This window comes from Brassica oleracea, chromosome C3 (assembly GCF_000695525.1).
Source record: "Brassica oleracea var. oleracea cultivar TO1000 chromosome C3, BOL, whole genome shotgun sequence".
NCBI classification, from domain to species: domain Eukaryota; kingdom Viridiplantae; phylum Streptophyta; class Magnoliopsida; order Brassicales; family Brassicaceae; genus Brassica; species Brassica oleracea.
The window spans coordinates 33,388,092-33,404,547 of NC_027750.1; the positions used below are offsets into that span (position 1 = coordinate 33,388,092).

General features: G+C 32.3%; 3 protein-coding genes across 5 annotated transcripts in view; all 3 read left to right on the forward strand.

Annotated features, from left to right (window-relative positions):
• LOC106330431 (rac-like GTP-binding protein ARAC3) overlaps positions 1 to 3,368 on the forward strand; it is a 3,902-nt gene extending 534 nt beyond the window's left edge. The window contains exons 2-7 of the mRNA XM_013768897.1: positions 1,961 to 2,119; positions 2,320 to 2,407; positions 2,505 to 2,614; positions 2,682 to 2,745; positions 2,820 to 2,884; positions 2,956 to 3,368. Of these exons, the coding sequence (XP_013624351.1) occupies positions 1,961 to 2,119; positions 2,320 to 2,407; positions 2,505 to 2,614; positions 2,682 to 2,745; positions 2,820 to 2,884; positions 2,956 to 3,204 (735 nt within the window). The 3' untranslated portion in view covers positions 3,205 to 3,368. The remainder of the gene's footprint in view (positions 1 to 1,960; positions 2,120 to 2,319; positions 2,408 to 2,504; positions 2,615 to 2,681; positions 2,746 to 2,819; positions 2,885 to 2,955) is intronic.
• Positions 3,369 to 4,255: 887 nt separating this feature from the next.
• Positions 4,256 to 10,008, forward strand: LOC106331881 (ubiquitin-conjugating enzyme E2 29-like). 3 transcript variants are annotated; one of them, XM_013770313.1, is made up of 6 exons: positions 4,256 to 4,739; positions 5,171 to 5,258; positions 9,023 to 9,150; positions 9,289 to 9,416; positions 9,530 to 9,634; positions 9,741 to 10,008. In XM_013770313.1, exons 3-6 carry the CDS (start codon positions 9,081 to 9,083, stop codon positions 9,882 to 9,884), a joined length of 447 nt encoding a protein of 148 aa, XP_013625767.1. In that variant the 5' UTR covers positions 4,256 to 4,739; positions 5,171 to 5,258; positions 9,023 to 9,080; the 3' UTR covers positions 9,885 to 10,008. The 3 variants fall into 3 exon arrangements, with proteins under 3 accessions (XP_013625767.1, XP_013625768.1, XP_013625769.1); XM_013770314.1 differs by having other exon boundaries at positions 5,184 to 5,258; positions 9,017 to 9,150; XM_013770315.1 differs by having other exon boundaries at positions 4,640 to 4,739; positions 9,017 to 9,150.
• On the forward strand, positions 5,621 to 6,445 carry LOC106330432 (glutathione S-transferase T3-like). Its single transcript, XM_013768899.1, has 2 exons — positions 5,621 to 5,919; positions 6,016 to 6,445. Exons 1-2 carry the CDS (start codon positions 5,621 to 5,623, stop codon positions 6,443 to 6,445), a joined length of 729 nt encoding a protein of 242 aa, XP_013624353.1.
• Positions 10,009 to 16,456: the final 6,448 nt, after the last annotated feature.

A 16,456-nucleotide genomic window follows, 5' to 3' on the forward strand; every position in this document is an offset into this window, starting at 1 on the left:
ATAGGGTGTTAAACAAGTGTGAGCCAAACAATTATTCAAGTTCAATTAATGGTAAGTCCAGAACTCGGATTACTCAGGTTGAATCAACCCACTCTCGTGGCATTGATTCCTTTGCAAGTCGGTCTTGATGCCTAAACTCTCGTTTGGATCAAGACGCGCTAGCAAGCTTTAGAGATCAAGTCCGATATGTTCACAATACATCCTAATATCTACTCTCGCTGAATAGGGATGCAATGCTCATTCATAACAGATCTAGCAACCTATTACACGGTTAATGAACAGGTTAAACCTAGGATCTAACATTAAGCGGCCAGTTTAATGTAAGCATTAAGAACAGTTATGAATGAAGACAATCAATGGATTCACTTATCTATGTTTAACTCACGAATCTAACACCCTAACACCCTAAACTAAGCAAGTGGATTACTCAGCCATGGACAGAGAAATCACAGAGATAACAGATGAAGAAAACATGTCAGAATTAATAATAAAAAGCAAAGAAGGTTTATAAATCTTCTCCCAAGGATGTAGATATTCTTCTTCCTTAACAAAAGTACAAGTTTTCTCTCTCCAAAATCTTTTTAAAAAGTAACGTAGAATGTCTAGAATAATAAGAAAATATATATTGCAGGTCTCTGGCGGCTGCAGGAGAAAAAGGGGGAAGCCCTAGGTAAAATCCCGAAATATTTGGAAACTTCCTTAAAATCTCTGCCGCTGGAACATGCACTTAGGTTGCTCCGTCAGACTGCTCTGCGTGAAAAACTCCAAGTTGCACTCTTTTCTGTCTCTTTTGTTCCAGCTGGTTCATCTCCCATCCAATGCAACTTCAGACCTGTAATGACTCGAAAAGGATTAGGAAAACTCGATAAAGACTTTAAAACTAATTAGAAAACATATATACAAGATGCCAAAAACACCATATATCAGGTTTCACATTCCCGTAGATTGTGTCATTAATTAGGAATAAATAAGACACAGAAGTGAAGTACTGCATTACCCAGTTTATCCATTTGTTTAAAGGCAAAAAGTAACTTTCCTCTATATTTTTTTATAAAATAGAAAAATTTTATTATAGGGGCATACATTGGAACATTTTCACCTCTATAATAGAGATTTCTATTTTAAAAGAAATTAGAGTGGTGTACAATGGAGATGCTCTAGTAAGCTTATTTTCATGGTCCAATGAACATGGACAAGAAGACAGGAACAAAGGATACTGTCTTAACGATTCTTTATGTTAAAAATTCTACGATCTAGTGGGGCAAAAGGATGCACTAAAATGGGCATCTCTTCAACCTCAAGTGTTGCTTCTGCTTTAACCTGTGACCGCGAGGCCACAGATCCAAAATTTTGGATATGACTAAGGAGGTTTTGAATCATCGAAGGAGTAAGATGACTGCAAGGGAAGATGTGGCAATAGATTGGATTAAGGCAAATACAATCAGTTAATCACGTTTTAGGCAAATACGATTAGGTAATCATGTTTTAGTAAAGTAAACGTGATTAAACAATTTCATTGATTTGTGGAATTAATTCCAATCGAATAGTATAGGTAGTTTTACTTATGAAATTTTCAGTTGGGAGGTTAAATGATAAATCGAGAGTTTGGGGGAATTGAGGGTGGAATTCAATAGTAGAGGGGTCTCAAGAAAAGTCAACCCAAGAACAAATAAAAAAATGAAATGTAACAAGAATCCAAGTCAGAGAATCGACATCTTAGGGCAACATTATCGGTGGTCCCATTTTTTGGTCTTTAAATTTTTTTTTTTTTTTGGTTTAAAAAAAAAAATCTAAATAATATAAACTTATAGCGGACCGCCACGTATTGTGGAGCCCGTAAACAGTGCTAAGGACTCAGTGAAATTCCTTATATTAAAACATTATGGCACAGTCATTAAGAAAAAGTGATTGGGATCCACGCTTAAGCAGTCTCCCCTACCACCGATAATGTCGGCCTTAGTCTCTCTCTCTTCCTTCACCAAAAAATCCTCTGCTCGAGTCTGAAGTCAACGGCGAAAAGTTGAGTGATCCAATGTTTATAAAGTGTGCCACCGTCGGTGATGACGCCATCGGCAAGACTTGTCTACTCATTTCCTACACTAGCAACACTTTCCCCACCGTGAGTTCACTTTTTGGTTAATCCCCAAACTTCGTTTTACCGATCATTAGAAAGTTAGGAGGACATTTGTCTCACTGATGTTACTTTGGTGATCTATAGGGTTGAGCTTGTCTGCTTCATAACATACTCAATTGTTTCTTTGGGATGTTCGTAAATTTTTCATCGTATATATTTTCTTTTGTGGAATGTTGTGGTGACAGGATTATGTGCCAACTGTATTTGATATTATCAGCGCCAATGTGATTGTCGATGGGAACTCCATCAACTTGGGGGTGTGGGACACTGCAGGCAAGTTATATAACTTTGAAACCTTTCTTTTGTTCTCGAGTCCTCTTTGTCTTTAAACTTTCTGTGTTTATGTTTTGCCTTTGATGAAACAACATAGGACAAGCTGACTATAATAGACTAAGACGATTGAACTATCATCTTACTGATGTCTTCTTGCTCGCATTCTCTCTTGTCATTAAAGCTAGCTTTGAAAATGTTGCTAAAAAGGTTAAATATAAATCATCAGTTCTGAGATATTATCTAAGTCATTTTGATACATTATGTTTTTTCTCAGTGGGTTCCTGAACTCAGACATTATGCTCCTGGTGTTCCCATATTCCTTGTTGGGACAAAGCTTGGTTGGTTCTGTTTTTATTTAATTTATTATCAGTTAAAAGATAAAAAGAGAGTTCTGATATGGATGCTTTTTCAGATCTTCGAGATGATAAGGAGTACTTGCTTGAGCACCCTGGAGCTGTGCCTATATCTACTTCTCATGTAACTCTCCTCATCCTCGTTTTCTTTTACGTAAGTTTCTTCTTCTTATATGCTTCCTTTATTCATGGTAGGGTGTAGAACTAATGAAGCTTGTTGGAGCTTTTGCTTATATAGAATGCAGTGCAAAGACACAACAAGTAACTACAAAATTCAACATCATTTTTATAGTTTTCTTTCAGAATCTTGCTGACGAGAAAACTCGTTCAATTATACAGAATGTTAAAGCTGTCTTTGATGTGGCCATCAAAGTAGTTCTCCAGCTACCCAAAAACAAGAATAAGAAAAAGAGAAAATCTCAGAAGGGCTGTTCTATATTGTGATTTGGAGAAGAAGAAACACGAATCAACAGTTGACTAATCCTTGTTTAGAATCGATTGTTTGTAGTCCTAAAAAGTGACATACAGAAAACAGATTTGTTAAGTACTGAAACTTCGAGTTTGTATTCTTTCTTTGCACGCTGAATCTGTAACTATATGAATTCATATTTTCGTTCCATTCCATTAGAAATGATTCTCCCTAAATGTTTTCCCAAGCTAGGTGGTGTGTAAGAAGAGAGATGGTGTGTAAGAAGAGAGATGGTCGCAAGAAGAGACCAAGAGCCTTCTCTTTCACACTACTTGCTTTTGTGTACTCTGAAACGACTTTGATTTGCAAGTTGGTAACAGTTCATTTTCCTGGTCCAATGAACATGAACAAGACGACAAGAACAAAGGATATTGTAATAACTATTCTTCATGTTAAAAATTCTTATTCTCAGATTCCTTCAGGAATTTAACATGACTCATTTAAAGACCGTTCAATATATATAATACATTGCATCAAGCATGCAAAGATCATTAGACCACCATTAACCCTAGCACTTGGTACCCCAAGTGGCGTGCTTAATTTTTTTATTTTTTTTTGTTTATTCTCTGTTTTAAAAAAAAAAAAATTAAAAACGAACTAATCGCTGGCCGCCACGTGCCAGTGGAACCCGCGAAACAGCTCAAGCAGCGACGCCTAATCAGGCGTTTTAAGCACTCAGTTTTCTTGTTTTATGGTGGGTTCCACCAAGAAACACTCCATCAAGCGCTTCCGTTGATGGTGCTCTTAGCTTCAGGATAAGTCTTCTCTTTCAGAATCAGAACTAAATAATGATTCTTTCTCCATTACCGTTATGGGACAAAGTTGGCGGCTATATTGCTTAAACACGTGTAAATGGAAAATCTAAGAACATGTTCAATGCAGTTGCTTAACCATGATTCTTAGCTAATTTGTAATTAAAAATAAAAGGAAAAAAGGTAATTAGTTAAGCATCGAGGCTTAATTAAGCGTTGGTGTACACGTGTTTTATGTCTCTTGGTTTTTTGTTTTTTGAGAGGAAAATAACAGAGGAAAAGAAGAGAGGAAAAGAAGCAAAAGCCTCTTTCTCTCACCGTAGAAGACGATCCGTCTCGGCTCCTCGAAGAATCTCTGGGTTGATTTCGACGACGAAGAATCTCGTTGGTGGTGGCTCTCCCTGACCGAGATTCTCGTTGGTCTTGTCGAGGAAGAGAAGTCGGTGTCTCTCCTCAAGGAAGAATCTCGGTGGCTCTCAGTGACGGCGAATCTCGGTGGCTTGACGGAGAAAATATCGGTGGCTCGGCTTTACGAACAGGGTCGTCGGTTGCTGCTGAGTATAATCGATGAGCAAAGCTAAGTTATTTCGTTTTTATTTTTGAATCCTCAAATTTGCATGTGAATGATTTTGCTCCTTCTTGTTCGCTTTTGATGTTTAGTTTGTAAATCTGATTGTCTAAATTGCATATTGAAGTTCCATTGAAGAGAGAATCCTTAATTCTCTGGAGAGACAGTCGATCTTCTCTTGAAACTCAAGGTTTGTTTTTCCTACCAACCTTGATCTTCTCGGTCCTGTATACCATACAAATCACCTTGATAATGTGATGTTGATTGAGAACTTTCGGAATGTTTTGATAATTTCCTTGATTTTTTGAGTGAATTCTATAAATTTCGATTCACTGAACGTTAAATGTCTAGTACTTCTTGATCTTATTGGTTTAGTGGAATCTCGTTATGTAGATTCTTGAACTCGTTTAGTAGATTCTCGTTTAGTAAAAATGTTTAGTAGATTCATGTTTGTATTGGTTTAGTAGATAAAATGTTTAGTAGATTCTTGATCGTATTGGTTTAGGTGGCTTGGTGTCGTGATCTAGAATCTTGAGAATGAAGAATATTTTTGTTCAATTTAATATTTCCTTCCTGTGATTATTTTTTGATTCTTCTATGTGTTTGTGTCTGTTGGATAAGGAGACGTGTTCAGGATACATAATAAGGAGACACGATAAGGAGACATAAGCAAGGCTAGGAGAGAAAAAGGGCAACATTTGCAATACAGGTAAACATCTCTGTTTGATCTTAACAACTGAGCTTAATGTCTTTTGATTCTTGTTTGACTTGAAGTGTCTGCAATAAATGTTTCGTTTAGGGTTAGATTACAATTGTATAAGTAATAAATAGATGTGATGAATGTGTTTAGATCTTTAAATGTGTTAGATATATGTCAAGTATAGGAAGGTTGTGATGAATGTGTTTAGATATATGTCAAGTCCTCTTCCCTCTATTAAACGCCTTCCTATTGTTCCATGTCTTTCTTATCTTAAACGCCTTCCTCTGGTTCCCTCTTGTTCCTTGTCTTTCTTATCTTAAACACTTTCCTCTTGTTCTTCTCTTTCTTTCTTTTGTTGTTTGCATTCAGATATGGATTTTAATTCATATACGAGTGGGTCTAACTTTGTTGATCTTCTTCAAAGTCAACGTGTATTTGGTTCATCAGAAGTTCCTATTTTTGGAACTCAACAGACGGTGGATAGCAACCTCGGTCCAGAGAGTGTTGTAGAGCGCCGAGAAAGGAGGAGATGGACGCCCTCTAATGACATTTTGCTCATCAGCTCATGGCTGAACACGAGCAAAGATGCAGTCGTGGGTACTGAGCAGAGATCATGCGCCTTCTGGTCTCGAATTGCAAGCTACTTCGCGGCAAGCCAGAAGGTTGCAGGGTGCGAACCGAGAGAGGCGTTGCACTGTTAGCAGCAGTGGCAGAAGATCAACGACCTCGCGTGCAAGTTTTGTGGCTCGTACGAGGCTGCAATCAGGGAGAAGACCAGCGGGCAAAATGAGACTGATGTTCTCAAAAAAGCGCATGAGATTTTCTACAACAACTATAAAAAGAAGTTCACCCTAGAGTATGCGTGGATGGAGCTGTGCAATGACCAGAAGTGGTGTGATGTTTCAAGCTCTAGACACGGTGGAAGCTCTAAAAAGAGGAATTTGGACGACGGATATAATTCATCAGCTTCACACGCAACCGAAAGCAAGGCTTCTGCAGCTGATGACTGCACCAACCGCCCCTCGGGTGTAAAGGCTTCTAAGGCACGGAGTAAGAAGACGGTTGATAGGAAGGCAGCTGATTTTCAGTCAATGTGGTCCATCAAACAGCAGGATCTTCTTGCAAAGAGAGAGCCACTGTCTGAGAGTGAAGAAGCTCTAAAGACGAAGCTGATTGAGGACGTGTTGTCTGTTTAGGTTCTTGTGTCTGTTTGAGTATTTAAGTTTCTGTTTCTTTTTATTGTTCTTGTCTGTTGGTCATATGTAATGAACTTAAGTTGTAGAATGTTGGGTGTGGTCTTCTCTTCTGTACTTGTCAACGGTTTGTTGTATCACGAGAGTTAATCACGAGAATGTTCTTGTGTACTTGTCACAGGAGTTGTTTTTTTTAGTCACGAGAGTTTCTGTTGTGTTTGTTGTGTTGTATCACGAGAAGTTTGTTGTGTCCTATCACGAGACAAACATTAAACTGATGAGTTGTATAAATTGAGTTCTTTCTATATCAAACAACTCGTTCATCTTCTCTCGATTATCTTTCTACAACAACTCTTCTTTATATATTCTGAAAGTTCACCAATTCTCTTGATCACAATAATAACTCTTCTTTCTACAACAAACAACTCATTCATCTTCTCACCATTCACCAATTCATTCTCTTCATCTCTTTTGATACAAAACCATTCATTTGCTTCATCTCTTTGATACAAAACAATTCATTCTCTTCATCTCTTTGATTAAAACAAAGATGGCGTCTTCTTCTCGTATCAATATTGGGGGATCATTTGATGAAGCTTTCGATCAATTTTTTGATCAACAATTTGATGAAGCTTTTGATAATCTCATCAATGATCAAGAAGATGAAAGAAATACAACAAAAAAATGAGTTTTTATCGAGAGAAATCGGGAAAAAGGCAATCTCCGGTTATGGAATGATTATTTCAGCGACACTCCAACATATCCTGAAAATATATTCCGACGACGGTTTAGAATGAACAAGCCTTTGTTCATGCGTATTGTTGATCAGCTATCCAATGAAGTTCCATTCTTTCGTCAAAAGAAAGACGGTCTCGAAAGGCTTGGTCTCTCCGCTTGATGCGGTCGACGAATACCTCAGGCTCGGTGCAAGCACTGCTCGGTTATGTGTGGAAAATTTTGTGGAAGCAATAATAAATTTGTTCGGCGATGAGTACCTAAGAAGACCAACACCGGATGATCTTCAACGTCTACTTTACATTGGAGAGGTTCGTGGATTTCCCGGGATGATAGGGAGCATCGATTGTATGCATTGGGAGTGGAAGAATTGTCCCACCGCTTTGAAAGGGCAATATTCTCGTGGTTCTGGAAAACCCACTATTGTCTTAGAGGCGGTTTCTTCATATGATCTCTGGATATGGCATGCATTTTTTGGACCTCCAGGTACTTTAAATGATATCAATGTTCTTGATCGTTCACCTGTTTTTGATGACATAATAAATGGTCAAGCTCCGAAAGTGAATTTCTGGGTCAACGGAAAAGAGTATGATTTGGCGTACTATCTCACTGATGGTATTTATCCGAAATGTACTACATTTATCCAATCTATTTCGCTTCCACAAGGGCCCTAAGCAACTTTATTTGCTCAACGTCAAGAAGCTGTCCGAAAAGATGTCGAGCGTGCTTTCGGAGTCTTGCAAGCTCGATTTGGCATTATTAAAAATCCGACACGTATTTGGGATAAAGTCAAGATCGGTAAGGTTATGAGAGCATGTATCATACTCCATAATATGATAGTACAAGACGAACGAGATCAAAACACTCAGTTTGATGTTTCGGAATTCCAACAAGGAGAAGGCAACGGAAGTTCACAAGTCAATCTCACCTATTCTACAGACATCCCTTCAAATATGGGCAATATGATGAATGTTCGAACTACAATTCGTGATAGACGAATTCATGAACGACTTAAAGCTGATTTGGTTGAACATTTGTGGTCTAAATTTGGAGGTGATCAAGACAACAACTAATCTTTAATGCCTCTTTTAAATTATTATCGCTTATTTTAGTAATCTTTGTTTTTATGTTTTTATTTTAAATTCTATGATTAAAATGTAATGTTTTATTTTGTTTCATTTAATAAATAAATTTTTTTTTCAAAAAAAAATTAAAAAAAAATAATTTAAGAACCCTTAACGAAACCTCCATTGGAAGACTAAAAATTAAGAATTTCTTAGCATTAACTCTTAATCTACATTAATTACTAAAATATTAGCTAAGAGCTATTAAAGGGTTATAGCAATGCACATGCTCTAAGTCCATTAAGGACGTCTTTAACGCTAAAACCGTAGTGCACTACGGTTTCTTAGGAGATATTTTTTTTTTTAAATATTTTTTTTTGTCTGATTTAAAAAAAAAATTAAAAATTGAACCAATCGCGGATCGCCATATGTCAATGGGGTCCGTGAACAGTACAAGAAACTAACCAAAATCGATCTCTATTTCATCATTTCTATCATCAGTTTTTACAAAAAAATTGGAACCTACCACTTAAGAAACCCTTTTATCATCCCGTTAATTGTGCTCTAAGAGAATCAGCAATAGGCTTACGGCTCACGCTTTAAAAACAGGCCACTCGTTCATATTAATGTATTCTTTAAAAAAAAATATTAATGTAGTTTCTATTTCCTTTCGTGATTTTGGTAAATTATTTAAGATTTCTATTTTCTCTTATTTCCTTTTGGGATTTAAAAAAAAAACTTTTTATGTTTTATTGTATATATGTATGTATATAAGTATTAGGTTTAGTTGGTGAGACCCATCCAAGCAAGAGAGATTTCCTTTGAATCAAACAAACACGATGGCGACGAAACGGATATTGAAAGAGCTAAGGGAGTTGGAGAGAGACCCTCCTGTATCATGCAGTGCTGGTAAAGAGAAAAACTTTTCATCGTAGATATCTAATGCACGTACACTATAAGCCATGCATCAAAGTAATGATCCAATAGGAGATCTGATTTTTGTCGCTCTCTCTCTGTCTCTCTGTCTCCTTTGTTTTTGATATTCAGGTCCAATAGGAGAAAATATGTTTCACTGGCAAGCTACGATAATGGGTCCGATCGAAAGTCCATACACGGGTGGTGTTTTCCTTGTCGATATCAATTTCACTAAAGATTATCCTTTTAAACCCCCCAAGGTATATATAACTTCAACAATACGCAACTCTATAAATAGTCTCTTCCCTAGGGCTCAAAACAAAAACCATCATGATTGGATTGTTGTTGTTATGTTTTTGGTTGATGATTTCAGGTTGTATTCAAAACCAAAGTCTTTCATCCGAACGTCAACAGCAATGGAAACATATGTTTGGACATTCTCAAAGACCAATGGAGCCCTGCCCTTACAATCTCTAAGGTTTGTTTGAAATCATTTAGATTAAATCATTTTTAAGATTATATACCAAGATGATGTTGGCTCCATTGCATAGAGCACAAGTTATTCAACATATTTGGTATTGCAGGTCCTTCTTTCTGTGTGCTCTCTTCTTACAGACCCAAACCCTGACGATCCTCTGGTTCCAGAGATAGCTCACATATACAAAAGCGATAGGGTCAGGTACGAAGCCACGGCTCGAAGCTGGACCCAGAAGTATGCGTCGCAATAAAACTCAAGACTCCAAGTTAACCCTTCTTCATTCTTTTGCAAAATGTCTACAACTTGTCCTTTTTCTTCTTCTTTTGCGTTGGTCTTATTATAAAACAATAAAGTAGAATATTATTGGCGGTCTCTGTTTCTCCTTGCTTTGTTTTAAAATTAACTAGTGTCATTATTATATTTGATATCGACTTTGATTCATGCCTCTATCTTTTGTATCAGTTTAATGGCATTCAAGCTGAATTTGATTTTTTGCTTCTTGGTGGTTGAGCAATCTCATTCTTTTTGATAACAGAAATAATACATCAGACCTCGTATGTGTTGCAGTATGTATGATAAGTTTTTGCTGTTGTATATGTTTTTACACGTTCAGATATCATTGTCTATATTAAAAAGTGCGCAAAAACTATATATTTCAAAAGTATCTTGCAATTATCTTGGATGAATTTCCAAAAGTGCCGAGTCTAGTCCATCACTTGGCTGTAAAACCTAGAGCAGTGGTAAAATGAAAGATTGTGACTCGAATCAATATCACCAACGATGATTTTCTATTAGCAGTTATATGAACAATCTTACAAGATATGTTCAATCAGTTTTATATGACAACACACTTGTGATTCACCATTACTGACTAATTCTTAATTATTATCCAAAAATACCCTACACAGCAATCGTCTCGCACAAGATAACTCATACACCAAAATCATAAACCTAGTCTTCTTGCCTGTTCTCTTACTCTCTTTATTTCGGTTTACCTAATTTCCATTAGGTTCATCTTCTTTTATACCTCCAAATTTTCTTTATTCTACGGAGATCCAACCTTTTTTTATTGGTGCCACACCATCTTCTCAAAAGGCAAGTTTCCTCTTCTTACTTGTGCCACAAATAATCTACAAGAGACTCCACAATCCTCATGTCAGTTTCCTTTTCATGGGCAGATACATGGAACTTTCTCCACGACTTCAAACTATACGATGATTTTCTATAAGCAGTTATATGAACACTAGGTGTTTTTCTGCACCATGTGCAGTGATAAATTTTTTTAAAGTTAAATTATATTTAAAATAAAATTTATTAATATTATATATTTTATTATTTTTGACTAATATTTAATATAAAGTTGATTATTTAAACATAAAATTAAGAAAAAATAATTTTGTTTATTTTAAATTACATTTAATAATATATATGTAATATATTTAAAATTCGAATCTTAGATAAATTTTTTATCTATTTATTTTGGTTAAATGTATTAAATCAACTTGTATAAAATTACTAAAAATCATATAAAAATTGTATAGTTATTAAAAATTATAACTAAACAATATTTACAAAATTTGTAGATATCTAAAAGAAACTAATGAAATTACGATTAGCAATTTATTAATTTTTTAAAAAAGATGTAGAAAATTTTGAAAATATTAGTAATAAAAATTGTATAATTATAAAAATACAATTAAATAATGTATTTCGAAATTTATAATGCATATTTCAATATATTTATTTTAGTGATGATTTATGAATTATTACCATATTTTAAGAAGTTTAACAAAAATATAAATCAACATTAAATGTAATGTATTAATTATTGTCATATTCTATAAAGTGTACCAAAAATATATGTAAGTAATAAATGTGATTGTCAATGTCATATTAACTATAAGCAATACTCCCTCCGTTCTTTAATATAAGTCGTTTTAGAATTATGCACGTAGATTAAGAAATCATTAATTTTTTATATTTTCTAAACAAAAACATCATTAATTATTTACCTAACCACAAATCAACCAATAATAAAATAGAAGGTATATTATCATTGGTCAAACAACATTAAGTGTTAATAAATTTTACACAGAAAACCGAAAACGTCATATAATTTGGAACATAAAAATTCCTCTAAAACGACTTATATAAAAAAACGGAGGGAGTAATATATAAGCAATGTCATCAATCTTATTACCCATGTCATCATTTTTTTTGTAAAAATGATTGTAAATAAGACATGTGGCAAAATCACTTCGCAAATATAGTCTAGTGGAATCTTACAAGATACTGATCATCGCAATCATCTACGAGCTCTACCACTGATATCTCCTTCACTAACTGAGCCCTAAGTATCGGTTTCAGTGTCAACGTGCTGTACATCCCCTCAAGATGATATTTTCGTTTCCCAAACGCCAAGCTACTCAAATATGCATGCAACATCAACATTTGTTTTCAGGAAGTGATCAATCATTCACAAGGAATTGACTTGTTGCCTTCTTCTACTGATATGAACAAATACGAGAAGACTATCGGCGTTTTGTTAAAAAATAAAAATTGGTGCCTAAAACTTTAAACACATCAGCGATCTCAAACGCAAATTTGATTATCTTCTAAGATCAGAATTGGTTCTGATTATATTTATTGTTATATAAGCAGAGAATTGTAATGAACCGATTCATAACCAATAAACAATGGTGTAGCCAAAAGTTAGTAGTGTGTCTAGTTTCGAATTTTGAGAATTTTAAGATCATATTTGTACTTGAGTATAATTTGTGACAGGTTTTAAACTAGTATTACTTAAAAAAAAATATATAGATATTTTATTGGTAGAGCCGATGTTACAAACAATTTCTTTTTTTTGAAAAAAAAATAGCATGTTACAAACAATTTCAGAGCTTAAGAAATTGGAGCAATCCTGGCCACGGTCCACCGTCCACAGAACATAGCAAAAAGCTAATATAGAATTAATGGAAAACATAGAGTATATAGAATCAATGGAAAACAATCGAATAAGATAATCTTCCATTAACCAGAGAACACAGATCAAGAAGCTCGAATCAAATCTAAGGACATTTTTTTGGTCCTTAATTTTTTATTTTTTTTATTTAAAAAAAAATTAAATTAAATGATGAACCAATTGCGGACCGTCACGTGTCAGTGGGATCCGCAAACAGTTAGGGACAACCCTTGGGACGTTTCTTAATTAGAAACATTTGAACAAAGTTTTTAGAAAAATGTAGTGGACTCCACACCAAACGAACTAAAGACCAATGTTGGGACTACCAATAATCATGTCCTAATGGCTATTTTCGATAAAGCTACTTCTTTCACGATCAACTGGTTCACATCACACGTGTTAATATAATTTTTAAAGAAAAAAGAAAAAAGGGAAATATAGTCGAGGTGACTGGGGATCTATTTATCTAGCTTTTGATGGAATCAAAATATATGTTATTTTATGATGTAAAATCTGATGGTCTGAAATTAACGATGAAAATTCTACGATGTTGTGCTTTCTTTTTGTCGTGTCAGGAACTGTTGAAGCATAGAATTTATTTTTTGTTAGCAAGTCGTTTCACGGAAGTCACTGACATGGTGAAAATGATTTCAATGATTGGCAGTTGATTAGTGTTTTCATTCAATTTCAGTTCAACTTTAAAGAATTTGATTCAAGAATATATACAATTCTTTTTTTTGACTAAAAAAGAATACATATCTTGTCCTACAAACAATGGTTATAAACTTATAATTAGTGTGATATGTTTTTGTGATAAATATTTATGTTGCTTTTTGTTATTAATTTGACAAACTAAATCATTTTAGATAATTATTATATTTTTAAATTGTCATACAAAAATTGTAGTGAGAACCTTTTGCAAACTCCACACATGTTTTGGTTGATAATAGAGTAAAAAGGTGGAAAACAAAAGTAGAAATCAGATTTAAGAAAAATAGTATCATTAGGTAAATTTCTTTATTTCATTCGAATTGTGAAAAATTTTACTTTATTTTCTTATTTGTATTCTCACTTTTTAGAGTAAACCGGTAAAACTTTTTCGCTGATTTCATTTACTCTAATTATACTAAACAGTGAGATCCGTTGTATGTTGAGTGTTAGTATGATTTGTTGAAAGATAGTTCAGATATCTAAGCAATTTCTTCTTTGATGGACACAATGAAAGAAAAGACACAATTATTACTATTTTTTTAAGACACAACTATTCAATGATGTAATATAATATTAAAATATAAGTTAACAAAATGAAAAATTACTAAAAAAAAATGGAAAAATAATTAATACATTAGTCCAACTGATATATTACACTGTATAATATGAGCTCAAATTGTAAAATTGTGCAAATTCTCTTTCATTAAAGGGTTAAATGATACTATATTTTTCATTTATAAATTAATTTAAGTATTTATTAAATATATAAAATAAATAAATATTGAAAAATAATAAATTCGAAATACTTTGTTTTTAAAAAAAATTTCGAAATCTTTTCTTTTTTAAAATAAAATTTCAATTTCTAAAAAAAAAGATTTGTTCCTGCAAATTTTTTTGGGGTAGTAAAAACTTCTTGAATATTGATGATAATTTCTTGAATATATAAATTTATTTTTCCGAATTCAGGATTATCTTCGTAAACGTGTAATTAAACTTTTTGAATATAATTTATATGTATATTTAGGAAAGAGTTTCTAAATGTGTATGACATCTTCTATGCATATTTAAATATGTGTAATATTTTTATAAAATTCAGAAATCAAATTGAAGAAGGTTTTCCTAGAACTTTAAGAAAATATTATACATATTCAAGAATATCTTACTATATATATATATATATAATACAAATTCAGTAAATTATTAATAAATATATATTCATGAAGATTTTCTTAGATATAGATTTCATAATATATTTTTAATACACATTTTTGAATATTTTGTTAAATTTTATGAAGATATTATGCATATTTTATTAGTATCTTCTTAAACTTTAAGATATAGTATATTTATTCAATAATATGAGTTTTTTAAAAAAATTGGAATTTTTTAAGATTCATTAATTTTATTTAATATATGGTAGGAAATGGTATAACTGTTATTATCCCAATGAAATCTATTTGATCACTTTGATCCATCGTTTATGCGACAACTAGTCGGCAAATCGATTTCGAACGAGAAATTTTTTTAGAATTTTTTATCTTTGAGAAAAGTAATTTAAACGTTAAAAAGTCGACATTAAAAAAGTTGATTTAGGCATGCGCATGAGCAATAATCGTTAAAAGGCATCTAACCATGGCCTAACAATTTTTTAAACATTATCTTGACTTTTGTAGACTACTTTAGTAACAAAAACATAGAGCTATTTGATGTCATTTCAAATTCTGTAATATTTACGTTTATGGTAGTCGAATTCAACACACAAATTGTTTTAATTTCAGTATGAAGAATGTAAAATTTAACGGAAAAATTGCATTTTAAACCATGAAAGCATAAAAAGGTAGCACTTTAAACTTCAGTGCTCAAAAACTCACACTTCAAACCCTCAAACCAATTATATTAACACATTAAACCTTGAAACTAACTGGCTTCTTTACCAAGCAAAAATGTGAGCGGTACTGTTCATTAGTGTATAAAAAAGTATGACGTGTCCGTTGTTTTTTTAATTAATAAATAATAAAAATATCTTTTAAAAAAAATAATTTTAAGAAATCAGAAATAAATGAAAAGGAGATAAAACTTAGAAAAATAAAATAAAAATAAATAAATAAAATTTTAAATTTATAAACAATTAAAATAAATTTTAAAATAAAATTAAAATGAATAAAAATCTAAATTTATCAATAAAATTAAATGAATTTAATACTTAAAAAAATTCAAAAAAATTTAAAAACTAAATCCCTAAATTTAACATACACAACTAAAAATTTTCAAAATATTTTTTTATATGTGACAGTTTTCCAATATATTAATAGTAACTATTTTTGAAAAATGACCCTTAATGTTGATGGATTTTGACATATCATCCTTCAAACTCATGACCATCAAAGATGATATATCGGAAATCACCACTAAAGTGCTATCTTATTACATTTTCATGGTTTCCACTAGCATTTGTTGAATTTATTTACTTTTTTTTATTTTTTTTTAATTATTTTGAATGTATTACTAAATTTAAATTTAATTTATTTATTTTTATTTTTAAATTTATTACAGAGTTTTTTTTATTTTTTATAGTTTATTTTAATTTGTTAGTTAATTTAAAATTTTATTTTATTTTTTTATTTTTTTATTTTTATTTTATTTTAGTTTATCAATAAATTTTAAATTTTATTCATTTATTTTCTAAGTTTGATATTTTTATTTTTATATAATTTAAATATTTTTTTATTTATTAACTAAAAAAACAACTGACACGTCATATATACACACAAATGAACAATACCAGTCACATTTTTTCTTGGTAAAGAAACCAGTAAGTTTCAAAGTTCAATCTGTTAACAAAGGGTTTGAAGTGTGAGTTTTTAAGTACCTTTACGCATATTTCTAGTATTAAAAGAGAAATACCCATTAAAAAATACCCCTAAATTTTCTAACTTATTTACATTTTCATGTCACTGAGAATTAAATTAAGCTACCTATTTTAGTGCTTGTCTTTTCCAGTTAAATTAATGAGTTTTCCATAATCAAATTTAAATTTAGTTTTCCATAATCAAATTTAAATTTAGTGTCATTAAATAAACCAACCTATTTTAATGCTTGTCTTTTCCAGTTAAATTAATGAGTTTTCCATAATCAAATTTAAATTTAGT

Excerpts from the sequence above, each read along its gene's own strand:
- LOC106331881 (XM_013770313.1), top strand. The coding sequence starts at position 9,081 with ATGGCGACGAAACGGATATTGAAAGAGCTAAGGGAGTTGGAGAGAGAC. Across the intron at positions 9,151-9,288 it reads TCCTGTATCATGCAGTGCTG|GTCCAATAGGAGAAAATATG; the intron begins GTAAAGAGAAAA and ends TTTGATATTCAG. Across the intron at positions 9,635-9,740 it reads CTGCCCTTACAATCTCTAAG|GTCCTTCTTTCTGTGTGCTC; the intron begins GTTTGTTTGAAA and ends TTGGTATTGCAG.
- LOC106330432 (XM_013768899.1), top strand. The coding sequence starts at position 5,621 with ATGGATTTTAATTCATATACGAGTGGGTCTAACTTTGTTGATCTTCTT. Across the intron at positions 5,920-6,015 it reads GCAAGCCAGAAGGTTGCAGG|GGAGAAGACCAGCGGGCAAA; the intron begins GTGCGAACCGAG and ends GGCTGCAATCAG.